The sequence below is a fragment of the Micromys minutus genome (assembly GCF_963924665.1).
Source record: "Micromys minutus genome assembly, chromosome: 5".
Lineage (NCBI taxonomy): Eukaryota > Metazoa > Chordata > Mammalia > Rodentia > Muridae > Micromys > Micromys minutus.
This window is the reverse complement of record NC_137974.1, coordinates 60900162-60917117: the sequence shown is the minus strand read 5'-3', so window position 1 is coordinate 60917117 and position 16956 is coordinate 60900162. Positions and strand designations below refer to the sequence as shown.

Below are 16956 nucleotides of genomic sequence, written 5' to 3'. Positions count from 1 at the left end.
TTCTCCAGGTGGCAGGTCAGATTCACAACAGACACATTGGGGATAGGAACACAGAAGGCCATGCCAGTGAGCTTCCCATTCAGCTCTGGGACGACCTTGCCCACAACCTTGGCAGCACCAGTGGATGCAGGGATGATGTACTGGGCTGCCTCACGGCCATCACACCAAAGCTTTCCAGAGGGGCCATCCACAGGCTTCTGAGCAGCAGTGATGGCATGAACTGTGGTCATGAGTCCTTCTACGATGCTAAAGTAGATGTAAGGTCATGGATGACCTTAGCCAGGGAGGGGGGGTACAGGATGCAATCTTGAGTGAGTTGTCATATTTCTCATGGTTCACACCCATCACAAACATGGGGGCATCAACCAAAGGGGCAGAGATGATGACCCTTTTGAACCTACTCTTCAGGTGGGCCTCGGCTTTCTCCATGGTGGTGAAGATCCCAGTAGACTCCACAACATACTCAGCACCAGCATCACCCCATTTGATATTAGTGGGATCTCGCTCCTGGAAGATGGGGATGGGCTTCCCATTGATGACAAGCTTCCCATTCTCAGACTTGACTGTGTCATTGCATTTGCCATGGGTAGAGTCATACTGGAACACATAGACCATGTAGTTGAGGTCAATGAAGGGATCTTTGATGGCAACAATCTCCACTTTGCTAGTTCCTGAGCAGAAAACAGCCCTGGTAACCAGGAGCCCAATACAGCCAAATCCATTCACACCGACCTTCACCATCTTGTCTAAGGAACAAGGCTGGCACTGCACGGGAAGATGCGGCTGTCTGTGGAACAGGGAGGAGCAGGGAGCCCCCCCAGTTGGGTTTTGATTGACCAATGAAGAGCCAGTGGCTGATGGTTGGGTGGAGAGAGAGGTGGGAATTTTTTGATTTGCTCAGGGTAGGAACTGGAAGAGAGGAAGAAGAGAGAGATTGCCATGTCTCAGAGGGAGATGGATCCAATTTAAAGCTATGGAAGAAAATTTATCCAAAATGTTGGTGGAAAGGGAAAGCCGCCCTATGGGAGGGGCTGCCCAGAAGGTATAGCGCAGCAAAGATAAACCATAGATTTAGAAGGTGTTGAGTCAGGAGTACTGGAGGGAAATGTATGCTAGCCAGGCAGAGGATTAACACTGCCCAGCCTTTGAGCTAGTCAAGGCATATTAAAATTAACTGGTGTGCGTGTGTGAGTGTGCGTGCACCCCATTTCTCCTCTGCTGCTTCTTTGTTTCTTTCTTCTTTCTTTCTGGTGCATCCATTCATGACCAGCCTACAGACCAACACAAGTCTTGACCACATACGTGTCACTCATAGCCACTTCTGGAAAATCCCAAGAGGCAGTCCAGATAGGAGGACGAGGAATAAGGAAGTCAGAAAGGAGACTTCCCAGAGCTGCCACCCAGGCTTCTGGGCTGGGTTTGTAACCTCAGGCTGCACATGGGAGGAAAAGGTTTTAGTAGGAGAGAGAAGTAAGTGGTTGGGAATCCTATGATGGAAAGGTCTCTCATTTACTCTTTGGTGCACAGAGAGGGGACAGATGGTACACACATGTGCAGAGACTGTGATCTTATTTGTCAGATCCAGGATCACAAGCCACAGGAAAAACAATACCTTGGAAATCGAAGGGAAAGAGTCTTCCTAGAATCAGATAAAAGAGAGAAGGGGGTTAGACAGAGCCCCACCTCCCCTCACTATGTGGCTGTACTTCATGAGGGCGCTGAGATATTAGCTTAGTCATCAGCACTGAGATATTAGCTTAGTCGTGCTTGGCAAGTTAACCAATACTGAAAGGAGATAACCAAAGGGAAATATCCAAGGTGATCATGGTAATGCGCACCTGTGATCTCAGACACTCAGAAGCAGAGGCAGGAGGATCGGGGTTCACACTCAGCCATTGCTTCGCCTGTGCTGCATGAGACCCAGACTCAAAAAGCCTGTGTGTTGCTTGCTGTTTATTGCCAAGTTATCATAACTCAGAATCACCTGGTAGGAAGCCTCAGTTGGGGAACTGTCTGAATTTGGTCGGCTGCTAGGGACGTCTGCTGAAGCTTGTCTTGACTGTTACAGGAGGTGGTGAGAGAGGCTACCTGAATGTAGGCTTTCCCCTCAGTTGCTTTTCATCAGGGCATTTTAGCATAGTAACAGAGAGAAAATAGAACACACACACATCACATACATATACCAGATACATACCACATACACTTATACAGTCCCCTGCACACCACACACACACCACACACACATACCAAATACATACCACATATACTTATACATTCCCACAGACACACACCACATCAAGCAATGTGGATGAGAAACATGTGTTTGTTCTGAACATATTCAGACATATTCTTGTCATCATTTCCTAAGTAATATAATATAACATCTGTTTTCATAGCACCTATATCGGGCTGTACTCAAGTGACTTTGAGATGACTTGGAGTCTATGGAAAGATGTGTTTCAGTTCCAGTGAGACACTGTACCTTACTGGTTCTCAATCTTACTAATACTGTGACCCTTTAATATAGTTCATCACATTGTGATGACCCCCAATTATAAAATTATTATTGTTGATGCTTCATGACTGTGATTTCCCTACTGTTATGAATCATAGTGTAAATATCTGATATGCATGATTTCTGGAATATGAACCCTGCAAAAGCATTGTTTGATCCTTTTCTCAAAGGGGTCATGACCCACAGGTTGAGAACAGTGGTTCTACCATCCTGTATGAGGGACTTGTGCAGGTATTGGTATGTTCATATATGTGTGCATATGTGTGTGTGTGTGTGTGTGTGCATGTGTGTGTGTGTATGTGTGTGTATGTGTGTGCTTATGTGTGTGTATGTGTGTGTGCATGTGTGTGTGTGTATGTGTGTGTATGTTTGTGAGCATGTGTGTGTGTGTTAGATTATAACACATTTATTTTCAAAGGGGAAAAACTACCAACATACTCTTCTTCAGAGACAAACACTCATTAGCTTTAAAGAACAGTAAACACAGACAGAAGCAGGTAGTCTTTAGAGCAGACAGGCCAAGTCAGCAGTTCAAAGAAAGACTTACTCTTCCAGTGGACCATGTTTAAGTCCTAGAACCCACATGGCAGCTCACGATGGTCTCTAATGAGATCTGGCACTCACATACATAAATATGTTGAAGGCAAAAGAAAAATAAATACATCTTTAAAGAGTAGAAGAAGCTCGGCTGTGGTGGTGCATACCTTTAATCCCAGCACTTGGGAGGCAGAGGCAGGCAGATCTCTGAGTTCAAGACCAGCCTGGTCTACAGAGTGAGTTCCAGAACTGCCAGGGCTACAGAGAGAAGCCCTATCTCAAAATACAACCATCCAAACAAAAAGGGATTGAAGCATAGGTTACCATTGCAGACCAGTGCAGCCAAAGATCTAAGAGATGCCTTTGGTAAGCAGGATGGTGGAGAAGGTAGGGTGTGAGAGGACCATTCATTCACAGGAGGGAAGGCGAGGCAGACATCATGTGTCTAACACCCTTTTTAAAGGCCGCAGAAAACTGGTTATGGTTACAGTAGTCCTTCCTGCCACCCACCCCACCTCCCATGCCTTTCTCTTTAGGTCAGAGAGCGGCATCTGAGAACAGTATCTGGTGGGGATGGTACTGTGCACATGAAGATTAAAGTTTGCCAAGAAGCAAGGTAAGGCTGTAGGGGAGCGCCCCACTCTGTCCTGACCCAGGGCACTTACTCCAATCATGAATTATTGCTCTGTTTTTATAAAATCATTGTATTGGCTTGTTTTGTGTGTTAACTGGAGTTATCACAGAAAAAAGAGCCTCCCTTGAGAAAATGCCTTCATGAGATCCAGCTGTAAGGCATTTTCCCAATTAGTGATCAAGGGGGTAAGGGTCATTATGGGTGGTGCCATCCCTGGGCTGGAAGTCTTGGGTTCTATAAGAAATCACGTTGAGCAAGCCAGGGGAAGCAAGCCAGTAAGTAGGATCCCTCCATGGCCTCTGCATCAGCTCCTGCTTCCTGACCTGCTTGAGTTCAAGTTCTGACTTCCTTTGGTGATGCACAGTGATATGAAAGTGTAAGCTGAATAAACCCTTTCCTCCCAACTTGCTTCTTGGTTATGATGTTTTGTGCAGGAATAGAAACCCTAAACATATGCATATGTATGTATATATTGTAAAAGAAATACTGAAAGGTTGTGGGGAAAGTCTTTTATGTAACTTGATGGTTTGTATATACTTGACCCAGGGAGTGGCACTATTAGAAGGTGTGACCCTGTTGGAGTAGGTGTGCCATTATGCCAGTATTTTGCTAGCAGCTTTCAGATGAAGATGTAGAACTCTCAGCTCCTCCTGCACCATGCCTGCCTACAGCCCGCCTTGATAGTGGATCGACTTTCTGAACCTGTAAGCCAGTCCCAATTAAATGTTGTCATTTATAAGACTTGCCTTGGTCATGGTGTCTGTAAAACCATGCATGTAAACCCTATGTAAAACCATACAGCAGTAAAACCCTATGACACGTTCTCTTACTGCTGTCCACTATAAACTTTCCAAATGATGGAGGGATTCCTCAGTGTGCTACTTAACATGGTAGACTCTTGCCACTTTTGACTTGTGCACCATAGAAATGTACCTGGTGGCCCAGGATGATCTCAGTTGATAGAGTCTTTGAGTAGTGTGTGTAAAACACTGGGTTTCATCCCCAGGACCACAGAGTAGGAGAATCAGAAGTTTAAAGCCATCCTTATCTAACAATGAGTAAGTTTGAGGACAGCCTGGGCTACATGATATCCTATTGTAAAAATACAAGGCCAAAAAATGTGTAGTTAATGCATCAAAGGGGGGGGGAGTTGAACTTATGCAGGCTAGGCAAGCACTTTTAAAAACTGAATTTTAAATATTTTTAATTAAAATTAAAAATGAAGAGGCCTCCTGTGCCCAGTAGCTTAGACAGAATGATTGTAAGTTGACACGATTATTCTTTGACACCAACCAACACAGATACAAAAGTTAATGTTTTGACCAGGTCTGTGTTAGTCACTCGTCTGTCACTGTGATAAAGTGGGACAATCAAAGGAAATCGAAGGAAGAGTAAGTGTATTTCAGCTTATGTCCAGAGGGAAACTCCACCATGGGGAGAGAGCCTTGAGCAGGCAGCGGGAGCAGGAAGCTGAAAGCAGAGATATGGAATGGAAAACAAAGTCAGGCTGTGAATACCCAAAGCCTGCCCTCCGTGATTGCTTTCTCCAGAAAGGCTCTATCTCCTCAGGGCTCTACAACCTCTCCAAGCGGCACCACCAACCAGGGACCAAGCATTCAAATACCAGAGCCTATGAGGGACATTCCTCAGTCAAGTCACCACAGTGCTGATGTGCGGAGTTCTGTGCCAATTACATAAGAGAAATAGAAACCCGAGAAGAACTTGTTGCTAACTCCATCAAGTAACAAGAAGGGAGCTTTCCAGACTGGCTTAGGTTTAGTCACTCCAAATCTATCTTTGATATCTGAAGTCATAGAGCTCTTGGTAATTTTAATGTGACAAAGGAAACCCCAGTGCTGAGTACTCCCAGTTACAGTCTTGCCTTACAATGTTTGTTCTAGCACACAGCCTCCTGGGTGACTAGACACAGGTGTCTATACTCAGTCCTTAGAGGGGAGAAGGAGCTGATGGATATGCGAGTTGGACTGCTGTGGCTCATCCCTCTCATCACGCTCACCGAGAGCAACAATGGCTTCCTGCAGGTGAGCTGCTGCACGTCTCATGTCTCTTGGCAACCATCTCTGCTCTCCACATTTCCGGTACCTTTGGAATCTGTAGTTTTCCAGGCAACTGAGATGCAGGAGTCATTGGTTTGGCATCAGAGGTCTGGAGTGCTTCTCTCAGGATTACCAGTACTCACTGTGATGTCTTCAATAAGTTATTTTATCTCCTTGATTGCAAATAATGCCGTCCCGGGAATATTTAACTATCTCAGAGATCTTGTCTAATTCAACATGGTCTATGCCATACCCTCTTGGGTACAGAAAAGCCTTAGGGGTGGACACTAATACTTCTGGGCCTTCTCTGTCATTTCTTCTATCCCACTTTTCTTCTGGCATTGTTGCTTAGTATAGGGTCTCATGTAACCCAGGGTTTTTTTTTTTTTTTTTTTGTTTGTTGCACATCTGTGAGTATGCATGTTTGCATGTGTGTGAGCCCGAATGTAGAACGTGTATACACAGAGAGGCCTGAGGTTGACATCAAGAATCATCTCCAATGTTTTTCCCACTGTATTTATTGAGACAGGATCTCTTAGGCTCAGAGGTCGGTGACATGATGCCTCTCCCTGGTCAGCTTGCTTTGGGGACTCTGTCTCTACCTTCCAAGGCTGGAATTCGAGGCAGGCCACCTTGCCTACTCCACATTTACACAGGTTCTGGGGGCCCAAACTCTAGCCAGTTCTTCCCTTTATATAGCAAGCACGTTAACTACTGAGCATTACCCGGGCCATGGTCTACTCATTGTCTTGATAGCATCGAGGATCATGGCTTGAATGTTTTCTACTCACGGGTGATTTCCTAATGTGTATTATCATCTGCTCAACTCCTTACCCGTGTGCTCACTATCCTTGTACCCCTCAACTTTATGGGTCTCAAACTGAACCCCTGAATTTTTCCGGCTGAACCTACTCTCTCTTTCCACCTGGGGAAAAACGGTGCACATTTAGATCATTTAAAAAATGGATCTTTAAATGTTGCGGTAATTAATAAAAAGATCAGTGGCCACCAGTTCTGTGCGTCATGCGGGTCACCAAGCCTGATCAGCGACCCAGCTGCTTGTTTGCCTCTCTGATTTCCCGCTGTCCCCTTGGCGGGTTGTTAACATGCCTGACACATGGTGTTCTGCTGGCCACTCCATCATGGCATCACACCACGCTGTCTCTCTGCCCGCCAGGACGTCTGCTCACATCCGCTGTAGCCCGGTAAAAACAAAGCTCTAGAAACTTGTAATTTCTCAATCAGATTTATATGTTAAATTCTCAACCTACAATACATCCACACAATAAACTCACAGCCAGTAAATAAAGGTGTAAACCGCCCACCTAGACAAGATAAAATTGACCTAGATCACCTGGATCTGGCTCGTCCTGCGCTGTCTCCATCTTGACTGTCCGCTGCCGCCGCCTGTGTCTGTGGCTTTGTTATCTCGTATCCCCAGAAGTGCTCTTGTTGTTTCTCTGGTTGGTCATTCAAAATATGGCTTCAGGATTAAGGCTTCTGGAAAGTCAGAGTGGATCTTTCTTTTGTCCCCCCTGTTCAAACTCTGAGTAACTCACTGGGTCTAAACGCTAAGAACCAGGTCTGCAGAGCCGACTCTGACTCTGTGGAGAAGAGCTCTTCTTCTGCCAGCATGAAGAGCCAAGCTGGACTCCTCAGCATGGGCATGAATGGCTATATTTTCAGTACTGAGGGTGGAGCCTGGCAGACACAGAGACAGGCATTTGAGCCAAAACAGCAACCAGATCCACTGCAGCATCAGAAACCCTGTCTCTAAGGAAGAAGGAAAGGGCGAGAGAGGAAGATACTCAGTGTCTTCCTCTGGTCTCCTCACCTACACATAGGTGCACTCACTAATACACCCATGTACTTGCAAAACACACACACACACACACACACACACCACTTCCCTCACTACCAAAAGTTAAAACTGTTTCTGTGGTCTCATAGATCTCCATGGCCTGCCCCTGTGGACTTGACTTTATTTTTTGCTTGTCTCCATCCTCCCCCTACCCACCCCCTTCCCCTGTCCCCAACCCCACCCCCACACGCTCCAGTCCCTCACTCTATCTTCACAGCTGGGGAGTCACAGCACTGGGCCTGCAGAGCTTTTCCCTACAGGCACCTTCGCTTGCTCCAAACAGCCTTCCCAGGTCCTTTCTTGGCCACCTCCCACCATCCTTGGCTTGGATATTAGGTTAGCAGTTTTAGGTTGTCGGAAAGCTTAACAGGCCTTATGGTTTGCAGATTTTCAAGTCTCACCATAGTTATCTTCTTTCCTTTTTTCTCTTTTAGCAAAAAAATGGTGGCTGTAGAACAAAAGGAGATGTCAGTGTGGTCGAGAAAAGGCATCCAGGTAAGACCTTGCTAGAGGTACTAGAACATTGGACAGAGACCAAGAAAACAGAGTCCCTACCTCAGCAATGGCCAGGTGATCTTAGACACGTTATAAAAATTCCCAAATCTATAAAGTGAGAATACCAGTAAATTTTAAGAGTCAGACAGTTCTCTGGCTTAAACACAGACTGTATTCGATGGTATATTTATTGCTCTGGCCAAACGCTTTACCCGTGCCGTACTAGGGAGGACTGGCCTTGTTTAGTTCATGATTCAAAGGCCCAGGTGTCCCATAATGCCAGGAAGGCAGCTGGAGCTTAGGGAAGTGGTCCACTCTGTGAACACTTGGGACGCTTAGGGATGGATGCTCACTCTAGGCTTTCTTTTTTCTTTTCCTTTAATTCAGTTCATGGAATGGCACCATCTTCACTTGGTGGGTTTTCTCTTCCCAGTTAGGCCTTTCTACAAACTTTCAAATACACATTCAGAGGTGTGTTTCCTGGATTACTACAAATCCAGGCAAGCTGACATTGAAGATGAGCATCTCTCACCACACTCGACAGCAATCTGTTCTTTGTTTCCTTCTTTTGTGTGTCCCTCCTATGAATGTGATGAACAGACAGGGCACTCTTAACTTGGGGATGGGCCCTGGTTGGATTTAAACATGCAGGCTGGAAGTACCGAGTGTATTTCATTATGAAAACATTGACTCACACAGATGATCGCTAGATTCAAGGATCCAAATCTCAAAGGCCTTTCTGACATGCAAATGCACTTAAAATGCATTAGCATATAGCCATGTGCTAACTATAACATAAAACATATCCACAGGCAGAAGAAAATGATTTACTTATAGAAATAAGTAGGTGCAGGTAAGTGTACACAGATGCAAGCTACGGTCGAGTTATGTTTTGCTTTTGTAGTTAAGCAAATCCTAAAACTCCCACTAATGACTGGACTATTTTTTAAAAGAGTAAAGTTGAGCGTTTTCTCTGTTACAGATACTTCAAGGAAACCAAAGCTGGGGTAGGGAAGAAGAGTGGGTAGGACATTCAGCCTGTTTCCCCTTGACTCTGGGGAAGTCCAGAGAGCTCAGGAACAATTGGTGTAGCAGAAGTGGGAGGAGAGATCCGTGAGAGGCGTGTGCAAGGCACCTCTGCGTGTGCGCATGTACCATCAATGTCTGCATGTACTGAATAAAGTAACAAGTGTGAGGGACAGTCCAGGAGGTGTAAGCAGGACAGGATGACTGCTAAGTGATCTTCCCCACAGACAGGTACTTTCTAACAACTCCTTCCTACCTCCAGTCCAGGAGTATGAGGTGCTACTTCAGATGACGTACCGAGATCCAGAGGAGAAGAGAGAACTGAAGAGGTTTCTCAAGCTCTTGAAATCTGGATCACTGAGCTTGTACGGTCCCAGCAGGATCACCAGAGTGAAGGCCACCACATGTAAATTAGCTGTCCAGTGACTGGGAGTGTAAACAGGGAGGAGGGTGGGCCACAACGGGAGGTGGTAAAAAGGATTCTCCCATAAGCTCGGTGGCATCAAGAACTGACATTTCTTCTTCATGTGACATGTCCATTGCATGCTGGCAAAGGGGCTGGGCGGGCTGTATCTGTGGTTGTCCCCCAGGCACCAGCTGACATGGAAGATCTTACTTCAAATGTATCCATTCTGAGCAGCAAAGAAATGAAACCCTGGAAACCCTCACACAGGCAATGACATTTTTTGGCTTAGAAGGGACAGACATTAATTTGACTCGTATTTTATCAGCCACAGCTTGTTCTATGACCCAGTCCAGTCTCATGAGGCCAGGGTATGAAATCTTACTGTGTTTCTTGAAGATAGCAAGAACTAGTTGGTAACACAGGCCCCCCAAAATAACTCCCAGCGAAGTTCAATGGCTTGGCTAAAACTGTGAGTCCCAGAGTGTACGGATCCCGGCGGGCAGCAGGAGAGGGAACTGAACAGAAATGCAAACTCTTTGGGCTATTTCAGACTTGTTGGCTCAGAAACTACGGGGTGAAGTGCTTCAGGGGATTCTGAAGCATGGTAAGGCTTGATCAGCATCCACTACACACTTCTATATACCTTTCTCAAACATATCCTGGACATCTCACTTCACCCTTTCCTTAAGAGGGAAGGATGTTTGATGGGCGTGTCAGGTCCGGTACAGAATAACAAATCCACAGTGTTGATCGGTGAGCATTGCTCCTCAGGTGCCCTGCCGCTAATTCATTCTATCTTTCTAAATTTTTAAAACATGAAAAACTTGTATGTGTCTGAGTGTTTTGCCTGCATGTATATGCACTATGTATGTGCTTGGTATATGCGGAGGCCAGAAGAAAGCTTCAGGTCCCCTGGAGTTGGAATTCCAGATGCCAGTGAGCACTGTGTGGGTGCTGAGAACCCATCCGGGTCTCCAGCAGAGCAGCAAGTGTTCTGGAACACTGAGCCCCATTGTCTTCAGCTCTGGAATGGGGAGTGCTGATCAATTTGTAGGTGGGGCTCAAATGACACAGTGGTCAAATACCCTTTAGACTTCTTCAATAACTCTAGGTTACAACTATGCTCGCCTGCCTTTCTCTTTCACCCCAGTGGATACCTGTGGGATCGGTAGCCTTTTTTCGATGCTAAGGCCAGCCATTTAAGATTTACCTTTGTTAGGATTTTCACACTAACCTCGTAGTCTACAGAGTTGGACATTCCTGAATCTTAGATACATTACCGCCCTTCCAGCTTCTGCTGAGAAATCCTTGGTTCAGATTCCAGGTCAGAGCCAAGGACTGAACAGATGTTGGTTTAGAAAGCAGACACCATGGTACTATGTTCTATTTCTCTATACACAGACTGCAGAAGCCAAAAGGGGTTCCTGGAGTGTGCCTGTGAGGACAGCTATTCCTGGTTTCCTCCCTCCTGCCTTCATCCCCAGGACTGCTACCTTCACACAACCGGACCTCTCCCAAGCTGTAACTGCCCTCCCGGAAGCCTCAGGCAGAGTGTTAATTTCTGTGAGAGAGCAAGTAAGTGCCCGTTGGCATACGATGGAGACCGTACTGCGCTCTTTGCCAGGCTAGGGCGGCTGAAGGGCAGTGATGAGGTGCAGATGCCCTGTTAGCTTTGTCTGGATCCAGTCAAAGCTTTCTGCGTGCAGCGGATGAGGTCTGGATGTCATTCCGACTTCTCAGTGCATCTCTCTGACTGTGGGATTCTATGGAGATTTAGAAATATGTACTAAAATCCAAGTGGGCAGCTAGCTGCCTGAATCAGAACATTTTCCTTCCCCCTTTCTCTTCTTTACCAGAACCAATTCTAGATGTGTGAATGCAGGAGGAACACATGCTGATAGCACAGAAAGACCTGGTCTGGGTTGCAAAACATATATTTTCAATCACACACAAACACACACACACACACACACACACACACACACACACACCACATACACACATACCACATATACACACGCACACCACACACACCACACACACATCACATACACACACGTACACCACACACACACAGACACCACACATCACATACAGACACATACACCACACACACACACATACACCACACACACACACACACACCACATCCACACATACCACATATACACACGCACACCACACACACCACACACACATCACATACACACACACGTACAGCACACACACACACACACACCACACATCACATACAGACACATACACCACACACACACACATACACCACATACACACACACACACACACCACACATCACACACACACCACACATCACATACACACACGAACATCACACATACACACATACGTACACCACACATACACATGCCCAACACACAGAAAGACAGAGATAGACAAGCACACACACACATACACACACACACACACACACACACACACCACACACATGCACACCACACACACTCACACAGAGACAGAGTTAGATAGGCACATACACACACAGAAAAATACAAGACACAAACTCTGTGCGTCTCTATGACTCTCTCTCTCTCTGTGTGTATCTGTCTGCCTGTCTGTCTCTGTCTCTGTCTCTCTCTCTGTCTCTGTCTCTCTCTCTGTCTCTGTCTCTCTCTCTCTCTCTCTCTCTCACACACACACACACACACACACACACACACACACTGTATAACCTAAGAACGGGGGTGGGGTCACTGTTGACTTAAGTTTCTGTTTTATGAAAGATGAATCTAGGTTCATGTACTCCAGACCCCTGTAGCTCAAGCCTGTGACCGCAGCATCCAGGAGACAGAGGCAGGAGGATTGCTTTCTATTTGGGGCCAGATTGAGCTACATAGTGAGTTCCGGACAGTGTAGGCTACAGTTTGAGACACTGTCTGCCAAGGAGAATGGAGGAGAAGAGAAGAGGATGAGGAAGAGGCAGAGAGGAGGGGAGGAGGGAAAGAGGGAGGGGGAGGGAGAGGGGAAAGGAGAAGAGTGTCCCTCCAGTGACTACTCTAGTCATCTGGAAGCCCTTGGCTTTAGATCTGAGGAAAGAAGAGACCGAGGGAAGAGCTGGAAACAATTCAGTCTAATTGGGCATCACTTTCCCAGGACCACAGCAACTCACATTATGGCAACCATGAATCTCTTAAGGACGATCTTCATGTCCAGTTCCAGGGTTAACCTGCTGGGAAGCCACAAAACATTTGTCTTGCTATGTATGAGTTATCAGGCTGGTAGGGGAGGCCGGTATAGCTAGATGGAGAAAGCGGGGCTGGAAAACAGAGGCAGAAAGAATTTTCCACTTGGGAACCAGAGAAGGGCTTCCAGAGCTGCTAACGATGAGGCCCTGAATGGAGAATGAACAGGAGTCATTCGTAGAGAGAGACCGACTCTGTACAGACAAGCACTAGCCCTGAGCTAGTAAGCACCGGGCTTATAAGGAGTTAGCAAAACTGCTTTCCAGTTGTGCTGTGGCTGGGGAGATAGCTCAGTAAATAAAGTGGTTGTTGTGCAATCATGAAAACGTGCGTGCAGATCTTTAGCTGGGACAGTGGGGAGCACAGATTCCAGCTCCCTGGACTCTCTGGTCGGCTTATCTACCTGAACTGCTGAGCTCCAGGTTCACTGAGAGACCCTGTCTCAAAAAATTAGGTATAGAATAGTTGAGAGAGACACCAGTCATCTTATTTCTATGTGTACACACACACACACACACACACACACGACTGTTCTCATAACTGTTAGAAACTCACCTTTGAAAACTGCTTTTCTTTCTTTCCTTTAATATTTTAGGTAAGTATATTTTATGAAAATAAATGGAAAGACCATGCATTTAGAACTGTACTCTTATAATCTCATGTTGCTGATAAAATCAAGACAGACATTTATTTTATCTTAAGACTTTTTCTCTTTTATCTCCCATAGAAGTTTGGGGCACTTTTGAAATTGATGAAAAATTTCCTGAAGACCTTTGGAATTCATCGTCTGGTGTATATGCCCACTACAAAACTAGAATTGAATACCAAGTAAGCACTATTTATTATGTAAGGATTTTCATTCTAACCATAAGTTCAGATGCTTTTCAATTTAGAACATGCATTTCATATACATTTCATATGTGTACATTTTTGCATATAGTGCGTACCCATGTGGGTGCTGTGTGCACATATAGGTGACAGAGTAAAACAGATTCAAATGCTGATGTTCTTCTTCCCTGCTCCTGCATTTTTCCTGTTTAGACAGGGCTTTCATTGACTTGGTGCTCACGAATTCAGCTGGGCTGACTGGTTAGTAAGTCTGTATGATCTGTCTGTCTTGCCCTCCTGCGTGCTAAGATTATAAACATGCACCATCACATCTGATGTGAGTCCTGGAGCTCAAACTCAGGTCTTCATGAAAGACAAGTGCTTTACTGACTGAACTATTACCCTAGCTTCTTAATAACATATTTTCACAGATTTATTAAATTTTAAAGTGTGTGTGTGTATATGTGTGTGTGTGTGTGTGCATACATATGTGATTGCACATGACCACAGAACCCAGAAAGGCCATCAGATCCTATGAAGTTAGACTTATGGGTGGCTGTGAGTCATTCAACATGGATGCCGGGAACAGGAAACTCAAATCCTCTGCACGCTTCTAACTGAGCCAACTCTTTGGTCCCCCCCCCCCGAATATTCAATTACTGATTGAATGAGTCCCACTCCACCCACAGTTGACAATCCTGTAACATTTTCCTGAGACTTTAGCTCTCAATTGCCTTGTGTACTTATTTGAATATTGTACTAAGGATTCTTGACTATTTTATGGTTTTTAATCACGCAGAGTAATTTACCACACTCTAAGCTCAATTGTCAGCATTTTAATTTGTCCCACAAAGAAGTGTCTCTTAGAAGCTGAACAGAGTTAATGAAGAAAATGTTACCTCACAGCCAAGTCACGTAAGAACTAGACTAGTCAATCTGAGGAACAGAACATAGACCTGGGTACATTTACTATATTATTTAGTACCCTATTCCCCGATAATCTAAGATGTTGATCATCCCACCATTAACAAACCTTCTCCCTCTCTCTGTGAATTATGAAAGTGAGAGGTAGATCTCAAGTGCCTTCTTGCTAAAAGGTGTCTACATTTTATCATTGTAATTATTTTGAGACAAGGTGGTCTCACCAATTAACTAGACTAGTTGACCACCAAGCTCCAGGATCTGCCTGTCTCTACTTCCCACAGCTAGGGCTACAGCTACAGATGTATACACTTACATGAGAGCTAGAAACCCGAACTCAACTCCTCATGACTGTGGTGATGACTTTGCTAATGGAGCCATCTCCCCAGCCTGTTAGCTCACTTTTTCTTAACATCGTCAAAAATTAATATTCTCTCTCTCTCTCTCTCTCTCTCTCTCTCTCTCTCTCTCTCTCTCTCTCTCTCTCTCTCTCTCTGTGTGTGTGTGTGTGTGGGTGGGTGGGTGTGTGTGTGTGTATTCTCAATTTCTACTAGACTGTGTTTGTTATGCTGTAGAACTTCTTCCCATGGTCCCTTCTTCGTCTGTTCATCTGTTGCTATTTATTCATTGTTTGTATCTGTATCTTGCTCCAGTGTCCTTTTGATGTGTGAGGGCAAAGACTGAATCACTGTCTTTTGTTTTCTTTCTAAGCTTAAAGAAGCATACAGAAGAATCCATGGTTTTGAGTCAGTTCAGGTCATCCAATTTCGGTAAGTCCCGTCAGGCCTTACAAGGGCTGCTCTAGAATTCTGCACTGGTCCTCAGAATGTCCAGGGATGTTCCTGCTGCCTTCGACAGAACTGTAAAGCCAATAGTTTAGTCAGTGTATATCTTACAATCTTGAGGTCTAAAATCTGACCCCAGAACCCACACAATAGTGCCTGGCATGGTAGTGCCAGTGCTGGGGCAGTAGAGACAGGGATCCCTGAGGTTTACTGGCCAGTAAGACTCACCTAATTAACGAGATCCAAGCCGGTGAGAGATCCAGTCTCAAAAGTAATAGATGGTACTCATAATAGCAACCCGAGGTTGTTCTCCAATATACACAAGCAAGTGCACAATTCATATATGGGAACACATTCACATATAGAAACACACACACACACATACACACACACACACACACACACACACTAAAAAAAGAATTGTAAATACATGAGCATAAGACAGGACCTTGAGAGGAAGAGAGGGATCACAGAGTTCAGGTTCAGGAAGGGGTGAAGGTGGCATTAGAGGTGTGGGCATAGAGAGGTGAGCATTTCCGGCCACAGGAGAAGCGGCATTGTGTAATTTGGATGGGATAGTCAGGATGGAAACCTTGTGTAAAAGAGCCGCCTGGGAAGGCAGTTATCAAGGATAGACTGTGGTTCAAAACTCCGAGGTCACTGTCTACAGCAAATACAGGGATATTTAGTAAATCAGCCTTTTGTTTATGATTCAGTTCAAAGGTATTTGGAGTTGAGCATGCGTGCCTCCAGTACCAGCTACTTGTGGTCCACTTGCTGGAGGAGGTAGCTCAGAGGTCAAGGAACGTGACTCATTATTTTTTCCATGGTTAACTTCAAACCAGTCAGGGGGAATTTTCAACAACACTCGCCATAAGTATATTGTTATTTCATAAGGCTAGTTAGAAAGTCCCACGGGAATAATTTCCCTTAAAACCCAACACAGAGAACCCTGCTTCTGTCTCATAGGGAACCTGTATCGTGGCTCATTTCCTTTCTGTGCCTTTGCTGTCAGTGAACTCTTGGGTGAAACTGAGATCCAATCCCAGTGACTGTTACATTCAAAAGCTGAGAAGGCGTGATGGTGCATGCTTGAATCCTAGTGCTTGGGATGTGGAGGCAGGAGGATTGCTATTAGTTCATGACTGACCTAGAGTACAGCATGGATACAAGAGTATCCTGGGTTACACCAGGGAGGCCTTGTCTCAAACCAAAGTAAAGTGAACAGTTGGCAGGAAGATAGTTGGCAAGCCGTGCAGTGGGCGTGTATCAAGGCAAAGATCACCAAGAGTTTGGACCTAACCTTGCTTCTCTTTGTGTCTCGGTTCCTTTTGTTCAAATTGAAAGTAGATTCTTTTCTCCTATGACATATCCTGATTGTAGTTTCTCCTCCCTCTATGTCTCCCTCTTCAATGTGAGCAGCTGCAGGGATGGAGAAATGGCTCAGCCGTCAAGAATATATACAGGTCTTCTAGAATACTTGAGCTTAGGTCCCAGCACCTATATCAGGTGGTTTATAGCCATCTGGAGCTCCACCTTTTGGATACCCTCTTCTGACACCCCCCCCTTGGCATCTACAACTCATGTGTATGTACACCCCCCAATACACTCCTGCAGATAATAAAAAAATAAACACTTACAATTTTATATTTTACACTTTATATTTAAGC

General features: G+C 45.3%; 1 protein-coding gene across 1 annotated transcript in view; it reads left to right on the top strand.

Annotated features, from left to right (window-relative positions):
• Positions 1 to 5659: 5659 nt before the first annotated feature.
• ADGRF1 (adhesion G protein-coupled receptor F1) overlaps positions 5660 to 16956 on the top strand; it is a gene marked incomplete at both ends in the record, with an annotated part of 31510 nt that continues 20213 nt past the window's right edge. Inside the window, 6 exons of the mRNA XM_080916791.1 lie at positions 5660 to 5728; positions 8039 to 8099; positions 9388 to 9531; positions 10933 to 11106; positions 13480 to 13580; positions 15213 to 15271. Of these exons, the coding sequence (XP_080772917.1) occupies positions 5660 to 5728; positions 8039 to 8099; positions 9388 to 9531; positions 10933 to 11106; positions 13480 to 13580; positions 15213 to 15271 (608 nt within the window). The remainder of the gene's footprint in view (positions 5729 to 8038; positions 8100 to 9387; positions 9532 to 10932; positions 11107 to 13479; positions 13581 to 15212; positions 15272 to 16956) is intronic.